A 15977-nucleotide genomic window follows, 5' to 3' on the forward strand; every position below is an offset into this window, starting at 1 on the left:
TATATCGGAGGTACACAGCGAAAGATGGCGGTTGGGTTTATAACGCACTATTTCAAAACCCCTTTCATCAAGCCAGCCTGGCTAGCTCAATCGGTAGAGCGTGTGACTCTTAATCACAAGGCTGCGGGTTCGAGCCCCGCGTTGGGCTTTCCTTTTTGCTTTTCTTTTTTGCCCGTGGTCGGTCAACATCAATCAACCAACAAACCACACACAATAAATAATAAATAAAAAAAGTAAAGGGAGAAGAGGACCGACTAGTTCCTTTTTGATTATCAAATTCGCCCAATTTCTTTCCACAAGAATCCCCCGAATGTGGCTGGCATCTCTCCCTCTTATATCTTATACATGCACACAAGAATCCAATTGCAGATAGATACCAAGACATTAATTGAGATATTCAATGAAACACTAGATCTATGAAATGCCTTACTTCAAGTCTAAAGACGCACCTCTTGCAGCATGTACATATCCACATGGCCAGGTGCCGTGTAACCTTCCAGCGACGCATATAGCTATGGCCTACCCTCAGCGGACCTGACACCCCAACGCCAGAACTCGAGCCCAGCGGCCTGCGCACCGTCACCTCTCATCCCCAGACGTAACCTTTCTCCACTGACCACCGGGCTCAAGCGACCTGCCATCCCACCTCCCATAGATCAACCATTCCCTCGTGGCGTGATGCATTTAGGACAGAGCAGGTGTTCGGATGTGTCCTCGCAGGTAGGAAGGAGGTAGGCACCCGGGGGATATTACAATCCCGAAATATCCCCTCTTTATACTCAATTGGCTGCCGACGAACGTACCAGCCGACATCGCCTTCGTTCATTTCTTCTCCTGGTCCTCCTCAGCGTCCAGCACGTCCACATCCAACTCCTCCATCACGCCGACCACCACGCCCAGACTCTCCATGAACCCGTTCACAGCCACCCGCAGCATCCGATTCGTAGTTGCGCGGTACGTCGTCTCCAAGATCGCCGGCTCGTCGGGCTTGGGATCGGACCCCTTCGGCGAAGAAGTCACGGCCAGTTCGCGGCGCACGAAGGGGGACAGCTCGGTGTCGACTTCGAGGGCGCGGAGGGCCGACGAGGCGAGTCGTGTCGTCGGGAGGGGGATGGAGAGGGTTCTGGAGGGGTTGGGTTAGTATGTGGGTTATGCGCGCTTGGAGTTGCGGGGCGGGAGGGGGAGCCGTGGGTGACTTACAGGCTGTAGGGGAATTCGGTGTCCGACATCTTGGACTAAAGTGAAGGGGGGTTTGAGGCAAGGGATGAGTGATGGAGGTGGGGGAGTTGTTTCTTGAGGGTGACTTTTTGTTCTGCGCATCGCGGGGAATTTCGTGGTGGGGGTGCTGGGATGAGTCAGCTTTTGTATGTCCTGGTGAGAGAATTTGGTGATAGATGTTATTCTTATGAGAAGATGGGCATATCAAGTGTTTCATTAATGTGGCTGGATACGTATTTTACTTGTGGATTTTTTCTTTTCTTTTTCTTTTCAGAATTTGATTATTATTTTATGTTGTTGGGAAGCAGTTCGGTATACATCTCGTCGGCAGCTGTTAATAACTACCCCGTGTAGACCAACATAATAATATTCAAATAATCAATGAAATTATGTAAGTGATAGTAACCTGATCCATGAGATTCCAGAATCCCAGAACCCAATTAAACCCCCCACTAGCGTTACACAAAGGCGCATCGACCATGATAGACCATCAGCTGTGATTTCCAGCCATTTACAGCAAGATTCCCAGGAGACCACCAACAGCGGGGATGTTGTCTATTCGATCTGATTAGCTCTGTCGATTGCTCAAAATATTCAAGAGTTACGCACCGGCTTGGATCAGACTGAGGACATTCTGAAGTCCAGCAGCGTCCATGTCATCTAGAAATGTTAGTAAATGAACATTGACCGGAGATAACGGTGTCTACCTACCACCCTTGATCTTCTGCAGGAGTCCCTCGGAGATGGTCTGGAGCTGGTCGGTCTGGCGCTTGACACCGGCAACGCCCTTCACAGTTTGAACTACCTCTCCGGCCTTGTTGGTCACAGGCTCGGCCACAGACTCGACGGTGTTCCCGAGATCACGCTGACTGTGGGAGCTGGAGCACTGGCTCAGCTGAACCTTGACCTGGCGAAGCTCTGAGACTCAGATCAATTAATTTCTGGACTTTAATGACATAGGACCCTGTGAATAGGAGGCGTACCGCTCTTGATTTCGACCAGGTTCTCGGTGGGAGCACCGCCGAGGAGGTTGCCCAGGACGCCCTCAAGGCTGCCGAGGGTGCCGTCGAGTCTGGTGACAACGCCCTTGACGGGGTCGGGAATGGCAGCAGCAGAGGCAGTGCCGGCAATGGCAAGGGAGGCGACGATTCCAGCGAGCTTCATTGTGATGTGATTATTTAGGATGATATCAAAGAACGACGGTGTTGGGTTATAAAAAGAATGAACGCGTGGACCTTAGAGGCAGAGAAAGAATGACTTGAAAGAGTGAATTGGCTGGAGAGAGAGACTAAAACTGGACCAAAGCCAGGATGCATTGCCCATTAAATACCTATGGAGGGCATAGCACTGCCAACGGCATCCTCCTTCAACAGTGATCCCATATATGCAGATCAGGGGTCACCGAGCAAAATACGCTGGGAACAATCACTGCCTGTTCTTCCTCCCCGGCGGCCGAAAAATAGAGATCGACAAAGACAGCGTTGTTCCTTCGCATTGCCATGGCACAAGATCATTGGACATCGATGAACCCGTGGGATTTAGATTCGACGAGACCCCGGAATAGGGGCCCAGGCTTAAGGCAAGTAAGCTTTCACGTAGAAAAAGTCTTCCAATAAGATAGCACAGCGCGACCTCTTTACGTTCGGTAGAACGGGTCAATTCATATGCCTCTTTGCTGAATAGTACGAGCGCACTTGCATCTACTTCCTTTAACGTTGCAAGTTCGTATTTGTTCGGTGCAATGCCTTTCGTACTCTCCTTAGAAGAAATGCTCTGAGAGTCGTCGAAGTCAAACCCCACAGTGCGGCAATCGCCATAAGGCCAGCAGAGCGTTGAAACAGACCGTGTGGGACTAGGAACGTTTCTCTCCACCATCGTGGGTTGTGGGTTCAAGACCCATGAAACCCATCTTTCAGCCTGATCAGAATTCAAACGTCATTTTGTTTGTCGAGCCAAACCTTAAATGAGGATGGTCGGTAACTAGCTGAAGATCGTCGGTTGTTCCTCCTTGCCGACACCACTTGAAGTCTTGGACCTTTGTTCGATGGCTGTTGGAAGCATCATAGAGAATACCGGTAATCGGACAATGAAATGACTCACTTTAACGAAAGCAGGGATGTTGTTTTGCTTAGCTTAAATTGTGTGGCAAAAAGTGAACTCAGGATGCTTTTCACCATTTAGCTTCGGTACCTTTCCATCCCTGCCGATCCGATCCACCTGCCACTCCTTTTGAGAAACGACCTCAAATAGACCAGGTGACCAATTGTGTACCAAGCATCGATGTAAAATGATGGGTATACTCAATTGCGTCTGCTTGTATCCACTGCTTATCAGACAAGAAACCTCGGAGTTCTTGGCCACGCGCGTTCACGGAGGATTGATCAACTGGCAGAGCGACAGTGCGTGAAGAAAACCACTGATGGCTATAAGCTATCATCGGTTTCGCAATAGAAGGCAGACTCTTCGTAGCAAAGATCTTCACCTTGCGCTAAACTTAGTGGTAAACTCACCTTCGGCTTGAAATTTTAGCATTGTATGGTGGTTTGGACAAATTAGAGATATGAATTGTATGGACAGGGTCCTAAGGCTGTCATGAGTGCATTTTGAATTAGTTCGACGAAATGGCTAGAATGGTGATAAGTTCCGTAACGTCATGCTAGAGTGATCCTGGATAGACAGTTCTGACATGAGTGAAGTAGCCCTAGAAGATACTCCGTATCCATGTATGATGGATATTGTGTCCTTGTTCTTATCACACCCACAGCTGACTGGTCTCTGGCGGCTGCGCATACGGAATGATATGCTGCCTCGTGATTGACGCGCTCTGAGAATGACAGAGTAATCGACAGCTACTCGGTATGATACTCTTAACTGTTGTCCATCCGGTATTCGACCTTGGAGCGACTGATTCCATTGTGTCTGTCAGATTGTCCATAGCAAGTGGACTTAAACCTCGGAAAACAGGCGACGCTACTTATTTCAATGGCAGTGCAGTCGCCGGCTAAAGGTATTAGTATTATTTGTCTGACATCGCCAGCAATGACCACTGGATTTGAGACATTCAAAAGAAGGGATTTGGAGCACTGAAGCATCTCATTGCGATACAGCATAGTATGAGTAGTTCCCCACACTATCAAGAAACAATCAAGGAAGTGTAGTTCTGATAATAGGCATGTTGAGTAGATGGATTGAGTGGTCAGCGTCGATGGAGATGGAATGCGTTAGATTTCTCCCTGGTCTCAGGCTGTTGTGATGACAGTTCAAACAATAATAATAATAATAACAGACGAGGACAAAACAAACAACAACATCACATGAGCCGGACCCGTGACTGTGGCTGACCCGACGGTGGCTCAGGCGTGGCGCGGGGGATCCCGTGTTGATGACATAAGCGCATGTTTTGGTCCACCGGCGGTTGGTGCCTGGGGGACCTGAGGCAGCCAGGGGTTGTCCTGTCAACGTCCGGCGCTAAACCGCAACGGGGCGACCACAACATAACAGCAGCCAGTTAGCGTGCATCGCAGCTGCCCCAAACGGTCTCAGCGGCCTCGAGGTCTTCTCTCGTGCGTATCTTTTTCTTCTTCCCCTCCTCTCTCCTCCTTCACCACGGCCGGCCCAGCCTTTGTATATCTTCTGCTTCTCTCCCCTCCCCTCCTTCTGCTTCTACATCCCTCCGTCTCTGTTGTCTTTGCGACACTTATCCTTACCCACACCCGCTCTTCGGGCTCGGCAACAAGTTCGTCTGTTTTGGTCCCTCAACAGACCGGACTATGACCGTTTAGCTCGATTCCGTTGTTATTGTTTTCATATCCAGTGTGTTATTCGGACCGCAAGATATCCTCATCATTCACCTCCGGTGTTATCCTTCCTCAGACACCCTCTCGCCATCCTTCGCCTCCTAATTGTTTGTTTTGTTGCTTTGCCACCTCAATTGACCATTCTTGTCCGTGACACTTCACTGCTACCAAGATGGCTGGAAACATTGGCGGCTACGGCCAGGTGATTGAATACATTCAAGGTTCGTCTTGTTTATTTTGATACTGGACGTTCCACGGTCGCTGTGGCCGGCGGCTCGAGCATTGGCGCCAGACAGGTCGGATCGAGCGCGAAGACTGACACAGCTCTCTCATCCAACAGATCGTCTATATCTTGCCTCCTACGATAACCCACCGGACTCGAGAACTCCATTCCCCTACCCGCTCGACCAACCTAAGTCGCCGAGCAAGCGCTCACGGGCTCAGCCAAGTACACCTAGGAGCAAGAAGCACAGCCCCGTGTACTTTACCGTTGACGATACTCTTCTTTACAACTCCTTCCATGCGGATTTTGGCCCTCTGCATATCGGCCATCTGTATCGGTTTGCAGTCCAGTTCCACGAGATCCTCGGTGATCCCGCAAATGGCGATCGTGCGGTTGTTTTCTACTCCAAAACCGACTCCCGCAGCCGCGCCAATGCGGCATGCCTGGTCGCTTGCTACATGGTCTTGATTCAATCTTGGCCGCCGCATTTGGCTCTGGCGCCTATCGCTCAGGCCGACCCTCCTTACATGCCATTCCGGGATGCCGGCTACAGCCAGGCAGACTTTATTCTGAACATTCAGGATGTCGTCTACGGAGTTTGGAAAGCCAAGGAGCAGTCGCTCTGTGGATTGAGAGAATTCAGTCTTGAAGAGTACGTTAGAATCATCGTACACGATTGAAACATATATACTAATGGTATTGTTAGATATGAGAAATTCGAACGCGTTGACATGGGCGATTTCAACTGGATCACTCCTCATTTCCTGGCTTTTGCCTCTCCGCAACACGAGCCGGTTGAGCCAATTCCGGCCAACACTCCCGAATATGATGCGCTGCCCTCGAAGGTTTCCGAAGTTTTCTCCACCAAACTGCCTCTGCCATTCAAGAACGTGCTCGCCCATTTTGCGTCGCGCAACGTGGGACTGGTTGTCCGACTGAACTCGGAACTGTATTGCCCTTCATACTTCACCGCTCTGGGCATCAATCACATTGATATGATCTTTGAAGACGGAACATGCCCGCCTTTGCCTTTGGTGAGACGTTTCATCAAGATGGCGCATGAAATGATTACCGTGAAGAACAAGGGAATTGCCGTCCACTGCAAGGCTGGTCTGGGACGAACCGGCTGCCTGATTGGGGCGTACCTTATCTACCGCTATGGATTCACTGCCAACGAAATCATTGCTTTCATGAGATTCATGCGTCCTGGCATGGTGGTCGGTCCCCAGCAGCACTGGCTGCACCTGAACCAGGGCTCGTTCCGTGAATGGTGGTTCGAAGATACTATGAAGGAGAAACTGGCTCAGATGCAGATGCAAGCGGCCCCCATCACGCCGGGTCGCCCGTCGGCTAAGCAACGCGCCAACAATGGCCCCGTTGCCACACCACCCAACAACGGCCATTCGAAGCGCGCCGCCCTTGGAGAGATCGACCACAACGAGGGTGCTGGTGCCCCTGCCGAGGAGAACCTCCCCGCCCCTACTCCTGGTCAGCCTCGGAAATCTCACCGGAAGGACTCCCGTCATCACCCTTACGCGCGCACCACATCTGGCACACTTCTCGTCGACAAGGAGTCGAGCAAGAACGGTGACCACTCAAGCCACCGAAGCCACCGACTCAGCAACGATAGCAGCGAAAGTGACGAAGAGATTCAACTTCGGATGCTGGCGAAGCGTTCGTCCAAGTCCCCCATGGCCTCTCCAAACAGCCGGTCGGTCAGCTATTCTGCCACCCTGACTGCTAGCTACACCCTCAACGATGATATCCATGAGGACAGAGAGAATTGGGTTGAGGCCACGCACGCTGCGCCGAAGACTCCCGCCAGCAGCAAGACTGGACACAGCGCAATCTCCATGACCAAAGTTCGCACCAGCCCTCGTCGTGTGACGGCGGAGAGCCGAAGCGAATCCCGCGGCGTTCGCAAAGCCAGCGGTCGGATTGGTAGCACCGGCAGTCCTACGCGGGTCAAAACAAGCGCCTAGACTGGACTCTGCCGCTTCCTTTCCCTTTTCTTCTTCTTGAGATACCTTTTAAGCCTCGAACAGATATCCTTCGTGTGTTACATTTTACCTGATTAATTTGTCTATTGCTCTTTTCGTGTTGCTGGACCATAATATCGCATTCTCTTTGCAAGTGCCTTTGATTACCCATTTGTTTTCTTTTCTGATTCCGTTTTGCTTTATGGGTGTTCTGCTGGTTTCTGGTTCAAAATCGACGGGTCAGGGGGTGTGTTCTGGAGTACGGTTGCACTGTTTATGATCGAACGACCTAGAAGGGCGAGATGGGCTGCATCGGGGTTTTATGACTGGTACAAGATGTCTGTGATTGTCTAGATGCCAGATCTTAAGGCTGGGAGATGATGCTTTTTATCTACGTCGTGCATGACAACTTGGTTGATGATATTCAAATTCCCATTTCTCCTCGCTTAGACCTGTAATATTTCGTAGTATGAAGTCTTGAGAAAACTCTCAAAGCCGAACAAGGCACCGTTTCTCAATTGTCTTTCCGTGTCTTGTGCCACTATGTTCCTATCAGTCTGCTATTTCCTGTCTCTCCAAATGTTCCACGATCAACATCGAATACTCTCGTGCCCGTGGCGTAGAGTCTTCAATACCAGGGACCTTTGCGGCATCATCCCAAAGTCGCAGCGCCACCATCTCATCCCGAAGAGGGTCTTGATCGAAAGCTGCCAGCTCACCCCCCGTAAAGGGTCCCCCTTGAAACTCCAACGATTTCTTCGAAGCCGCCGACAACGACTCATAATACGAATGATCTACGGCAGTCAGATACCTGCCCAGGCGTTAACCCCAACCCGACGTAACCAGAGATCCAAGGGGGGGGGAAGCCTTCCTACCTCTTCGCCGCAACATGACTCTCCACCAGCCGACATACACCCCGACTGAACCCCAGCGAGCGCAGATACTCACCCCCAATCGATTCGTGGCCCACGCGGCCGACGTTTTCGCCCTTACTGCTGCTGTTGCTGTTGCTGTTCTGGATGTTCATGCGTGTTTCGTGCCGTGCGTCGAGAGGGATGATTTGTCCGATGTCGTGCAGTAGGGCTGCAAGGATTAGATCGTTTCGGGCGCCTGGTTTGCGGGTGTTTTGTTAGTTGGCTCAGGAGTGAAGGAGGTTTTTGGGGGACGGGGACGGGGAGGGGGGTGGCTATTGACGGACCGGATTTCTGCGCTTGATGCGCTGCTTGCAGACAGTGCTCTAGCTGGCTTATTGATTCGCCGATGTAATCGTCTTGGCCGTGAGCCTCGAGGGATTGGATGAGATGTGTGGCTTTGGTTTGTGGGGATTGGGTGGTCATGGTTACAAGATGTATTGGTGGATGGGTAGGCAGTGGGTTTGATTGAGGATAGAGGGGGGGTGACCGAGAGGAGGGACAGGGCTCCCTTATAAGAAGAGGAGGGCATCCCACGTGTCGGGGACTTCTCGTTTGAACACATAGCACATCTAGTTAGGGTCTGTTGGGTTTGAGAAGGTACTAGTATTCACCTATCTTCGTCTCCGTCTAATTTGGTTGGAGCGGGCCTTCGGGATATTCTGTACTTCTTACCACTAGATCGCATTTTCCTAATAGATCAGAGCCTACGGTTTTGATAGTCGAGCTAATAATATCTACGCAGCGGCCTGCGCCTCCCCTTCGATGGTAAGCATCGGAGATCCATATCCATATCTCATTCGACCCTCCTCATACGACTCCCCAGCCTTCCGCATATGCGTCGCAGGCCAGAGTTTCCGTCGATCTTCATAATATTGGTCGTGGAGATCCCCCTCGGCCTTACAGTTATACGTGGCGTAGATGGCACGCCGATCCTGGGAACTAGTATTGGCTCCGCTGCGATGCGCAAGGTAGGATCCGAACACGAGGATGTCGCCTTCGTAGCAGTGAGTGATACTCGTACGTTTATCGAATGGTATCTTACTGACCTGGTTTCAAATCGCACGCACTCCACTGGTGGCTGTCAACCCATGTCGGATCAATGCAGCGGTCTTCACCCAGCGGGATAGACATAAGATGACTCCCGTCCACGACGTCCAGACCGCCGTTCTCCGAGCTCATCCCATCAACTGCCGCGAGAACGGTCAGGTGCTTGATGTTCTTGACGTGGGTGTATGCGTTGGCGTCGATGTGAGGGGAGAAACCACCTAACATCCCTCGTGTTAGAGAAATAGAAGGTATATGTATATCAGAGAGAAAAGACCTACCGCTGCCCGCGAGTTTGTAGTTGATCTTCTCCTTGAAGAGGAGCATCTCCTCCGCAGCTAGCTGTCCCAGAACGCTGAGGATTCGCTGGCCCCGGAGGAAGCTGTCGAAGCCGGCATGACTGTTGGCGTAGTTCTCGGTGCGGCAGAGAACTCTCTGGCCTTGCGAGTTTACTTCCTATCGTGCTGGTTAGATGGTGCGTTGCTCAGGTGACTGGGATCCTCACCTCGTAGGGCATATATGATGCATTGGGCGTTCGGGGCAAGTCATGTACTTCCCGAGTCCATTGCTGAAGACGCGCCGTCTCGGGACTGCTGAGGAAGCCACGGATAAGGAGGTATCCCTTCTCTTGGAAGAACTGGATTTGATCCTCGGTTAGAGGGTAATGGTTATTCTCCATGATCCTGACGGTTTGACTCTGCGGGTAACTCGCTCGAGGGATCGAGCACCTGCTTAATACCCGGTGGTAATGGGATCACAAGCTCATAAATCCTTGGGAGCATGATCCTTCCTGCGGCTGTTTCTTTGCATTCTGGCGGCTGGAATTCCGAGAAAACCTCGCGTCGGCGTGGATCGTGAGTCCAAAGCGGGGGTGTTGCGCTATCGTGGAGAAGATAGTCGATGTAGAGATGAAGCCATGCGCATGCTACTGGAAGTGGGGCGAAACGCCCAGTGATAGCGATGGGAGAACCCATGTGCTGCCAGCTTCGGGCGTTGGGGGCCGCAACTCATGCTAAGCGAGGCCGACATGGCGCGGCGCTAATCTTCGGATACGACGATGCTATACTTTACGTATGCCAACCATAGACTTGATGATCTTTTGGGTTGCAGCGATGCGAAATGCATCTCGGCTATTTGTGTAGAACTTCCTCGTGCAAGAGTCCTCGGCCATTATTGGATAGGAGCACACTGAGGTTAGAAGTAGGGGTTAGATATCTGCTCTGCTAGGTCCAAGTCAAATGCTACGATGAAGCAGACCGAATGCCATAGTATATGGAAAGCGAGGCAGTTTGATTGTTGGCAGTCGAACTTACACGTCAATTCTGTTTGATCAGATTCCATGATGACTTCGCCAGCAAAAGATGCAACGGTGATGACGCATTCTGAGAGCGATTCTCGGGATGATAGACATATGGAGCAAGAGGATAGTTTGCAGAGTAAAACCAGCTCAGGCGTGCTCAACGTGGTTATCTCTGGACTGGCTTTATTCAGCGATGGCTACAATGCACAGATTAGTGAGTCCTCAGGTGCAACCCAAGCGTACAAGAATAGCTATCAGGTGCTAACGATTTGAGCCGTGCTTCAGTTGGTTATATGGAGCCTCTGTTCTCCGTCCTGTAAGTGTGGCAGCATGGTCAAGCTTTGCAGCCAAGAAATCTTCCTCTGACTAGCTCTTGGTACTTCCAGATACAAGAGCACGATGTCCGCAACCATAAAGTCTCGACTGTCCAACTCCTTTCTTATCGGGGAAATATTCGGCATGGTTTTCTTCGGAGCATTAATTGATCGACTGGGCCGACGGACGGGTGTTGTTGCAGCCACCTCGTTCTTGGTTTTAGGAATTGCTTTGGCAGCAGCAGCACATGGGACATCTCAACTGGGGTGGGTGTTCTAAAGCCTATCATTAAGCCACGGCATCCCTGATGAGAACGACAGCATGTTTTGGATGATGATAGTTGCTCGCGGCGTGGCTGGGTTTGGTGCAGGGGGAGAATATCCAGTTTGTGCTACAAGGTAAGCTTCAAAAGGGTCGACGTTAGTTCAAGCTGCTCACGTTCACGAGTGCAACGGAGGCAGCGGACGAGACAGCCAGCCTGCGGCGGAAAAGAGGGTTTTTGGTCGCATCGACGACCAATTTTGCCGTTGACCTTGTATTGTGTCTTTAGCCCAACAGCTAGAACGAATCAGCTAATTTATCATAGGGCTTTGTTTCTGCGGGAATTGTCGCTCTAATAGTCCTTGCTTGCTATCAGCAAGACGTGCGGGGAGGAGTATGGCGGGTATGTTTTGGAATTGGCTTCGTGGTAAGCATTGGACGTGCTGCTTGAGGTGAAATTAACTGATTTGATTTCGATATGAGCTTCCACTCGTCATTTGCTTCTTTCGGATCCGCATGATCAACTCGACGCAGTACCAGAAACACTCGATCAAATCACAATATCCGTACTGGCTTATCCTGAAAAGATATTGGAAGCCGATGCTAGGGACCTGTAAGTAGAGAATTTGCACAGAATGCTCGATCCTCGTTGACATCTTAGCTCTTGCCTGGTTTTGCTATGACTTTGTCACCTATCCGTTCGGGATCTTTTCATCGACGATAATCTCCCAGCTGATGTCGGACAACTCGACGGTCCAAAACATTGGGTATGGAGTAAGTGCGAGGACATGTTCTCTTCTGTTGGCCTGCTTTCTGACTCCAATGTTTGCATAGACGGTAATAAATTGCTTCAACCTCCCTGGTTGCCTTCTGGGTGGACTGCTCATGGATAAGATCGGCCGCAAGCAAAACATGACCCTTGGGTTTATGCTCTGGGCTATTTGGGGCTTTATCCTGGGCGGCGCTTTGCACCCCATCCAGAGCGTATTCCCGCTGTTCGTCGTGATGTACGGGATTTTCATGGCTCTGGGCGAGATGGGCCCTGGCGTCTCGACATTCCTCTGTGCCGCGGAGTCCTTCCCCACGCCCCTGCGAGGTCATTTTCTGGGCCTGGCCGCCGCGGTAGGAAAGGCTGGCGCGTCCATTGGGACCGAGGTTTTTACCCCGATTCAAAACTCATTCGACTCGACGGCGAAGGGCCAGCAGGCCGTGTTTTTGATCGGTTCCGCATTTACCGTGATGGGCGGACTGATCGCGTGGTTCTTAATCCCAGATATGTCGCGGGAGCTGGAGACTGAGGATGCTAGATTCAAGGCCTACTTGGAGGAGAACGGATGGTATGTTGGCGACCACGGGGAAGCGATGCAGGTGGACCAGAGAGGATATGAGAATTAATTCCGTGACTGTGTACTGAGGACTGAGAAAGTAGAGAAATAGACCGGGGATGCTGGGGTCTAACCGTCTCGAGTTAGCCTTCGGTCCGCTAGGAATTCCTCCGCCATCCATCGTTCCATTCACGTCTTTCGCCTTTCACGCATTCATGATTTCGTCCCGATCACTGCTATGTAATCATAATGGCCGACACAAGTGCCCAATCGGCCGCGCTCCGTCGAAATGGCACTTTGCAGTCCTGTGAACCTTGTCGCAAATCCAAATTGCGCTGCGATCACGGGAGGCCGGTGTGTGGGCGTTGCAAATCGAAGAACATGATAAAAGCATGCTTTTATCATCCTGCGCCCATGACAAAACGAACGGTGTCAAGTCGCGCAAGTCCTATTCCCGCCACCGGGAGGCTGATCAGTCAGTCGAGTTCGACGTAAGATCTGTTGATCGAGGGGCGATGATCCATTCCTAACGGCTTCTAGTGCTTCGAGTCCCGGATCTGCTATAGATGGCGCTCGGCTTCGCGCGACGGTAGAATCTCCGTCAACGCTTCCTGGATATCTGGGGTCGACAAGTTTCTCGGCAGTTCTCGCAGAACATCCGAGCGGGCTGTTGTTTGAACTGCCAGCCAGCAACGTTGCCTCGGGGTCCCCCCGATTCGTGGACCCAATCCGAGTTCAATCGGGTGTCGACATACTCAAACTGCTCAGCGAGCTTCCAATATGCGACTCGCTAATACGAAAATTCTATACGCGATCGCTATGCGTGGTCATCCCCGTCGCGATGATCGAGGCGATCGTGCAGTCGGTTCGAGGCATCTTAGGCAGTTTAGATTTCACCGGTGCGATGGATGGCCAAATTCAAGATCTGACCCATCAGATATTCCAGAATACTTCGCGATCGTTGACGGTTAACTCTGCGATGAACGTTGAAGACTACTGCGCCTTATTTACGGGCCGAAACCTGCGGTGGGAAGCGATAGGGATCATTTTTGCAACATCGGGCATCGCATTGATGTCGACCCCTGACACAGACCCGGATGTTGTCCAGGTGGCACCTGATGGTCAGGCGAGGGATCGCCTGCGGACACAGATTGTGGATGCAAGCACGGCTTGCCTTGGTTTCTGTGACCAGGCAGCGTCGGCCAGTGAGCTGTTGGGGCTTTGCCAGTACAACGATGTCATGCTGAGAACGCAGCAATTTGGCGATTCCAGTAAGGATGGAGAAACTCCGGAAATGCTTTCGAAACTAACGATCTACATAGGCTATCAAGCATGGCGTCGCCTAGGTGACTTGTCGGCCACCGTTTATGCGGCCGGAGTCCATCAAGATGGTCAGAACGACGACCGGCCCTTCTTCCTGCGCCAATGGCGAAGAATTTTTTTCGCATCGGCTTTCTATGCGGACAAATGTATCGCCACGTTCGTGGGGAGGCCTCCCTTGCTCAACTATCGATACTGTACTCTGACGCCTCCGCTGGACCTGAACGAGGATATACTCATCGCTGGGGGAGACAATCTCACCCGTGCGATCTCGGAACTAGACATCAACGGATGGGGATCGCGAAGCAATATCTATCGAGCAGGGGTGATCAGGCTTCGATTTTTACTGGCAGCGTTTCGAGAAGAGGCTCTTGAGATTGCCTTGGGAACCTACGACCATTGGGATCTGGCGCAAAAGTCGAAGTGAGTTGTAATGTAGGCGCATGATTATGAAATGTTTTGCTGACATTCAAAAAGCCAGATTATCGAGAAAGCACGAGCGACCTGGGAAGCAGCCCCAACGCATCTACGATTCGACGTGCAGGGGAACGATTCCGATCCCGAGGCGTTCTCGGCGTCTTTCACAGTTCTGAACATGTACTTGGACTATCTGTATTCCATTTTCCTGCTCCAGAGGGCACTCGTGAAACGCACGAACACCGGTCAGGAGGCGTTGTTGGAAACCTCCCGCCGCGTTTTGTCTCTCATCATCACCGTTACTGCCGACCGAGACCCGGTGATGGATATGAGCCGGCACTATTCCTGGATAGTATGTCCTTCGATTCCCATCCGCTCTGCTGACGCGCATATTAAACTCCCGTAGGTTCTGTACTACGGACTTCCCAGTGCCAGCGTTCTCACGTTGGAGCTCCTTCACCAGACACAGGATGGGGGACCCAGCACCATCGTCCTGCCACGGGCCGAGCTCATCCGGAATTTGAGCGTCTTCGTGTCCTGTCTTTCGTGGATATCGCGCCCCAGCCATGGCAACTACCAAACCTGCAAGGAGGTCGAGAAGAAACTGTCGCACATTCTCGATCAGATCCTTGACCCGCAGCCGATCCAGCAAGATATCTTCAACGACGCCACCTCCGGGCTGTACAATTTTTTGGACTGGTATAACCCGGGGAACTGGGATTTCAACTCGGAGTATTTGCCATCGACCGATGGATTTGTTCTTTGATGGGAAGTTGAGATGGAATCGAGCGGTGGGTGATCGTCAGTCACTCGAATATGTGTAGGCATCTGACAGGTCATTTCTGGCGGAGATCGCCCTGCCAAAAAGCTAACAGAAAAGGGGCTGTGCATAGCAAGACCAGAACGGCAAATCAAATTCAGAAGAAAGAACAGAGCAAGAAGGAACATGAACCATCGGAGAAAGCAACAACGCCGGATCCATCGCGCTATCCAAACCACGCTCCAAAAGCAAAGCAAAGCAAAGCAGAGACATCACAGGCATCAGTCATATCATACCATCCATACAAAGTCGTTACTGGGATGCGTTTCTTGAATGTAATAGGCCCGATGGCAGAGCGGGCAGTTGAAATGGTCCTGGAGGTACCACTTCTCCAGACATTCCTTGTGGAAAACATGCAGGCATTTGAGTTCGCGGATTTCTTGGGAACGTAGCACCGACTCCAGGCAGACCACGCTGCGATGTCTAGTTAGCCAAGGGGGTGGCGGACGGTCGATGCGACCGGAGAAGACGATCGCATCGATTTCGGATTCCATCCGACCGTGCACTCACCAGATAAATGTTCCGTCCACGCAGTCGGAGGGCAGCAGCGGCCCTTTGGCCTTGGACCACCATTCTTCCAGCGTGCGCGTGGGCGAGACGGCGTCCAGTTTGCGCAGCTTGTCGTTCGAGTCTTTGCTCTTGGAGGGTCGACGCTCTCGGCGGTTGACGAAGATGGTTAATCTGTGGATTTTGTAGACGTCAACCAACTGATTCCTTCGAGCGAAAAGGAAGGGATGCGCACAGCAAACACATGATGATTAACGATACCACACCGAGTCCGATTCCCAAGACAATGGCCATATGATTGTGATTATTGAAGGCTCTTTTGACCGACGACAACCCCATGTTTCGACGGGCAGTCGCCGGGCGCACAGAAGGAGAAAGGGAAAGTAAAAGAGAGGAAAGAGAGAGAGAGAGAGAGAGAGAGAAGTAGCTGCACTGCGCCACTCGTGATCGACTTCAATGAGATAATCGGTTTCGGAGGGCGGGGTCTGCGCTAAACTTTCCAGCTTTTACTTTTACTGCCTCGACCTGGACTGGACC

General features: G+C 51.5%; 9 protein-coding genes and 1 non-coding gene across 10 annotated transcripts; 4 read left to right on the plus strand and 6 right to left on the minus strand.

Moving 5' to 3' along the window:
• Positions 1–62: 62 nt before the first annotated feature.
• Positions 63–603, minus strand: P170DRAFT_124532 (uncharacterized protein). The gene has a single exon (XM_024842378.1). The coding sequence runs from the start codon at positions 383–385 to the stop codon at positions 110–112; it is 276 nt and encodes a 91-aa protein (XP_024708459.1). The 5' UTR covers positions 386–603; the 3' UTR covers positions 63–109.
• Positions 76–148, plus strand: P170DRAFT_t51. Its single transcript has one exon. It is a non-coding gene; the product is annotated as a tRNA-Lys (tRNA).
• Positions 604–822: 219 nt separating the features above from the next.
• Positions 823–1229, minus strand: P170DRAFT_473034 (CTAG/PCC1 family protein; the record flags this gene model as incomplete). Its single annotated transcript, XM_024853003.1, has 2 exons — positions 823–1123; positions 1201–1229. 2 exons carry the CDS (start codon positions 1227–1229, stop codon positions 823–825), a joined length of 330 nt encoding a protein of 109 aa, XP_024708460.1.
• A 393-nt stretch (positions 1230–1622) lies between these two features.
• On the minus strand, positions 1623–2468 carry P170DRAFT_462938 (uncharacterized protein). The gene is made up of 4 exons (XM_024852125.1): positions 2202–2468; positions 1930–2136; positions 1828–1878; positions 1623–1773 (listed from the first exon to the last, which is right to left on the minus strand). Exons 1-4 carry the CDS (start codon positions 2380–2382, stop codon positions 1730–1732), a joined length of 483 nt encoding a protein of 160 aa, XP_024708461.1. The 5' UTR covers positions 2383–2468; the 3' UTR covers positions 1623–1729.
• A 2358-nt stretch (positions 2469–4826) lies between these two features.
• Positions 4827–7631, plus strand: cdcA (phosphoprotein phosphatase CDC14). Its single transcript, XM_024845494.1, has 3 exons — positions 4827–5236; positions 5356–5890; positions 5945–7631. Exons 1-3 carry the CDS (start codon positions 5188–5190, stop codon positions 7218–7220), a joined length of 1860 nt encoding a protein of 619 aa, XP_024708462.1. The 5' UTR covers positions 4827–5187; the 3' UTR covers positions 7221–7631.
• A 138-nt stretch (positions 7632–7769) lies between these two features.
• Positions 7770–8554, minus strand: P170DRAFT_473037 (HD domain-containing protein; the record flags this gene model as incomplete). Its single annotated transcript, XM_024853004.1, has 3 exons — positions 7770–8028; positions 8093–8327; positions 8416–8554. The coding sequence occupies 3 exons, from the start codon at positions 8552–8554 to the stop codon at positions 7770–7772; spliced, it is 633 nt and encodes a 210-aa protein (XP_024708463.1).
• Positions 8555–8865: 311 nt separating this feature from the next.
• Positions 8866–10143, minus strand: P170DRAFT_454316 (phytanoyl-CoA dioxygenase family protein; the record flags this gene model as incomplete). The annotated part of the gene is made up of 4 exons (XM_024851421.1): positions 9681–10143; positions 9457–9631; positions 9178–9396; positions 8866–9125 (listed from the first exon to the last, which is right to left on the minus strand). The coding sequence occupies exons 1-4, from the start codon at positions 9852–9854 to the stop codon at positions 8866–8868; spliced, it is 828 nt and encodes a 275-aa protein (XP_024708464.1). The 5' UTR covers positions 9855–10143.
• A 374-nt stretch (positions 10144–10517) lies between these two features.
• P170DRAFT_454317 (MFS general substrate transporter) lies at positions 10518–12446 on the plus strand (the record flags this gene model as incomplete). The annotated part of the gene is made up of 9 exons (XM_024851422.1): positions 10518–10689; positions 10761–10791; positions 10862–11056; positions 11111–11188; positions 11238–11325; positions 11377–11478; positions 11535–11664; positions 11713–11825; positions 11886–12446. The coding sequence occupies 9 exons, from the start codon at positions 10518–10520 to the stop codon at positions 12444–12446; spliced, it is 1470 nt and encodes a 489-aa protein (XP_024708465.1).
• A 179-nt stretch (positions 12447–12625) lies between these two features.
• On the plus strand, positions 12626–14879 carry P170DRAFT_473040 (putative C6 transcription factor; the record flags this gene model as incomplete). Its single annotated transcript, XM_024853005.1, has 5 exons — positions 12626–12867; positions 12917–13647; positions 13699–14119; positions 14174–14465; positions 14520–14879. 5 exons carry the CDS (start codon positions 12626–12628, stop codon positions 14877–14879), a joined length of 2046 nt encoding a protein of 681 aa, XP_024708466.1.
• A 284-nt stretch (positions 14880–15163) lies between these two features.
• On the minus strand, positions 15164–15734 carry P170DRAFT_352407 (putative RING finger domain protein; the record flags this gene model as incomplete). Its single annotated transcript, XM_024843919.1, has 3 exons — positions 15164–15347; positions 15444–15614; positions 15676–15734. The coding sequence occupies 3 exons, from the start codon at positions 15732–15734 to the stop codon at positions 15164–15166; spliced, it is 414 nt and encodes a 137-aa protein (XP_024708467.1).
• Positions 15735–15977: the final 243 nt, after the last annotated feature.

The sequence above is a fragment of the Aspergillus steynii genome (genome assembly GCF_002849105.1).
Source record: "Aspergillus steynii IBT 23096 chromosome Unknown P170scaffold_2, whole genome shotgun sequence".
In the NCBI taxonomy this organism is placed as follows: domain Eukaryota; kingdom Fungi; phylum Ascomycota; class Eurotiomycetes; order Eurotiales; family Aspergillaceae; genus Aspergillus; species Aspergillus steynii.